This window comes from Miscanthus floridulus, chromosome 8 (genome assembly GCF_019320115.1).
Source record: "Miscanthus floridulus cultivar M001 chromosome 8, ASM1932011v1, whole genome shotgun sequence".
Classification (NCBI taxonomy): domain Eukaryota; kingdom Viridiplantae; phylum Streptophyta; class Magnoliopsida; order Poales; family Poaceae; genus Miscanthus; species Miscanthus floridulus.
Window position 1 is genome coordinate 48,742,168 of NC_089587.1, and position 2,739 is coordinate 48,744,906.

A 2,739-nucleotide genomic window follows, 5' to 3' on the forward strand; every position below is an offset into this window, starting at 1 on the left:
TCAACATGGCGATAACAGTGCAGCAATCCCAATTTGATCCAACACTGCTATGCGCACACCAATTTCAAACGGATGCAATTCTTATATGAAACAAAATCAACTCGCCAGATCGAACGCAGACGCTACATCGTCGTAGCAACTATTCAGCTAAGCACAGCAGGAAGCAGCAAGGAACTGCGAGGTCGAGAAGGGGGGCACACAGCGTGCTTACCTGGGCGTCGTACTCCTGGGCGTACTGCTTGGCGCGGGCGAAGATGATCTTGCGGCTCTCGAGCGCCTTCTTCCTGTCTGCGAGCGCCTTCTCCTTCTTGTCCGCTGCCCACTGCTCCTCCCGCTTGCGCTTGCGCAGCACAGACTCCGGGACCACCACCGCCTTCGCCTCCGCCGCCGACATCTGCGCAGAGAGCCCAACGAAGACTCAGATCCGCGCCAAGGGAGACGGAGTCGCGGGCACGTGCACGTGCCTGCGCGCGGGCTATGGATTGGGAAGGGGAGGCGGAGGCTGGCGCAGCAAAGCTTACCTCGGTGACCTGCGTGTGGGTGAAGAGAAGAGGAGGCCGGCCGCCGAGGTGGGAGGAGAAAGGAAGTGGCGGCGGGGCAGCGAGAGGAGAGTACTTATGGGAGAGCGAGGGTTTTTCTCTGCTCGCTAGGGTTAGGGTTTTCTGGGGGATCGGACGGCTGCGGTTGGCGAGCTGTTGTATCCGACGGAGTGGGGACGAGAAGGAAATGAATGAACGAAAAAAATGGAGTTTAGAGATAGTGACGAGTTGGGCCCTGTTCAAATGGAAAGTTTTGGGCCTCATCTGGTCCACTGTGGGCAGTAAAGTGGACCTTCGACCCACAAGTCGCCCAAGGCCGCCGTACGCCGGCGCATCGTCAGTCTCGCTCGCAGCAGGAGCAGGGCTGAAAACGGACCGAAACAGGTAGAAAAACTCCTCTCCTATTTCGGTTTCTATAATTTTAGTGAAAACGGGATCATGTTCGGAAAAAAACGAATGAGGATATACAAAAAAAATACGGAAACAGACAAATACAGACGGAGAGCCAGAAAAATAAGTTAGAATAACATGATCAATTATTCTTGAGTACACATGAACAAAGTCACAAAATAATATACTCGAACGAAATTATCGGTCCAATATTCACTAGTATACCATGTGTTAACATGCATAATTTGTGGTTAGTAGGTTTATGAACATATCAATTTCTAGATATATCTCACATGGATTGAAAACGGGATGAAAAAACGGAATAAATACGGGTCAATTGTGGATAAAAACGGGATCTCGCGGAAACGAACGGAAAAACCCCTTTCCCGTTTCCGTAAATACGGAAACGGGATCCCACAAATACGAAAACGGACAGAAGAAAGTAGGAAACGGAACGGGTCGGAATCGGATTTTTTCCGGCCGTTTTCAACCTTAAGCAGGAGGTAGCTTCTCGCCAGCGTGGGTGGTCCACGCTCTAGACCCCATTCCAGTGGGACAATGGGGGCTCACCCCTCGGCCCCCATCCGACATGCACTCGCTCCTCCGCCGCGCACGCGCTACTCTGCTCGTCCGCCGCGCGGACGCTCACCTACAAATAGGAACCACCCCTTCTCCTCTCGCGCCTTTGTGGTGCCGACGCCGGCGCAGGCGACCGAGATCTGACCGTCGAAGAAGAGAGCGGAAGAGGGATTGGGCTGGCGCACGTACTGCAAGGGTGTCGTCGGCGTAGGGCTCCATCGCCTCCCGCCGCATCGCCGAGAATGACGCCTCCCGCCCCATCGCGCGAGGACGACGGCGGCTCACGAGCGCGGCCTCTGCTCGGGCCACACCGAGGATGGCTCCTCCCTTCCGACAGTGGCACGTGTGTGAGGCTGCTCGCACGGGACGCGAGCGCGGCGGTGCGAGGAGGCCCGCGTGGCCACTGGCTCCGCCAGCACCACCGCCGCTCTTTCCCCTCCCTCGGTGAAAGATGGAAGATGACAAGTGGGTCCCAATGGTCAGTGTCTGTTAAGAGAATTTGGGGTTTTGGTTTAGGGACTTCTGCCGGAGCAAATGCAATAGAGGCCCAACAAAAATGGGGGAAGCACCAAAATAAAAAATGAGGGCTCGTGATTTGTGTGCTCCTTCTAAAGTTGCTCTTAAGATGGCGATTGGCCTTGATGGTGGACAACCGGCGGCCAGGATACGGCGGGCAGCTAGTGACCGTGCGGCACTGCGGGCGTGTGCTCGTGCGTTGGAAGGCAGCTGCAGCATTATGATGGAGATTGATGGGATTGCGACGTGCACCGTCGCCTATGGAGCCTTGATGGTCCAGGTGATCTTAAGAAGGACATGGTCTTTCAATCTATTTGTACTTGTAGGTCTAGTTGTGCACGTGTGGTGTGTGTGTGTGGATAGCGTGGGTGTGCGTTCGTGCATGTAGCAGATACTATAGCTATATCCAGATGAGAGGCTTAAAAAAAAGATGGAGATTGGCTTTAGGGTTAAGTTCTACTGGATGCTTGCACACAACATCGGCTCCATCTATGACCTCAGCGGAAAATCGTATTAAACAAACACAGGGTGAAATCGTAATGGAACGAACAGGTATTATAGAGGGAGAGTCCCTTTTTAAAAAAACTTGCTCTTTATAGTGTGAGATGAGATGATATGAATAATATATGAATATTATGATATAAACAAGAAAAGAAAAGAAAAAAAGAAAAAATGTTAGTTACGGGCACCATCACATTGCCGTCGCCGCCAGACA

General features: G+C 52.9%; 1 protein-coding gene across 1 annotated transcript; it reads right to left on the minus strand.

Annotated features, from left to right (window-relative positions):
* Positions 1 to 124: 124 nt before the first annotated feature.
* Positions 125 to 1,784, minus strand: LOC136471922 (uncharacterized). Its single transcript, XM_066469663.1, has 3 exons — positions 1,698 to 1,784; positions 522 to 692; positions 125 to 394 (listed from the first exon to the last, which is right to left on the minus strand). The coding sequence occupies exons 1-3, from the start codon at positions 1,767 to 1,769 to the stop codon at positions 140 to 142; spliced, it is 498 nt and encodes a 165-aa protein (XP_066325760.1). The 5' UTR covers positions 1,770 to 1,784; the 3' UTR covers positions 125 to 139.
* Between the last annotated feature and the right edge of the window lie 955 nt (positions 1,785 to 2,739).

Bases quoted from the DNA above. Each gene is read 5' to 3' on its own strand.
- LOC136471922 (XM_066469663.1), bottom strand. From the start codon at position 1,769: ATGGGGCGGGAGGCGTCATTCTCGGCGATGCGGCGGGAGGCGATGGAG. The intron at 693-1,697 runs GTACGTGCGCCA...CGGATACAACAG, and splicing joins ACGCCGACGACACCCTTGCA to CTCGCCAACCGCAGCCGTCC. The intron at 395-521 runs GTAAGCTTTGCT...CTCTCTGCGCAG, and splicing joins CCCACACGCAGGTCACCGAG to ATGTCGGCGGCGGAGGCGAA.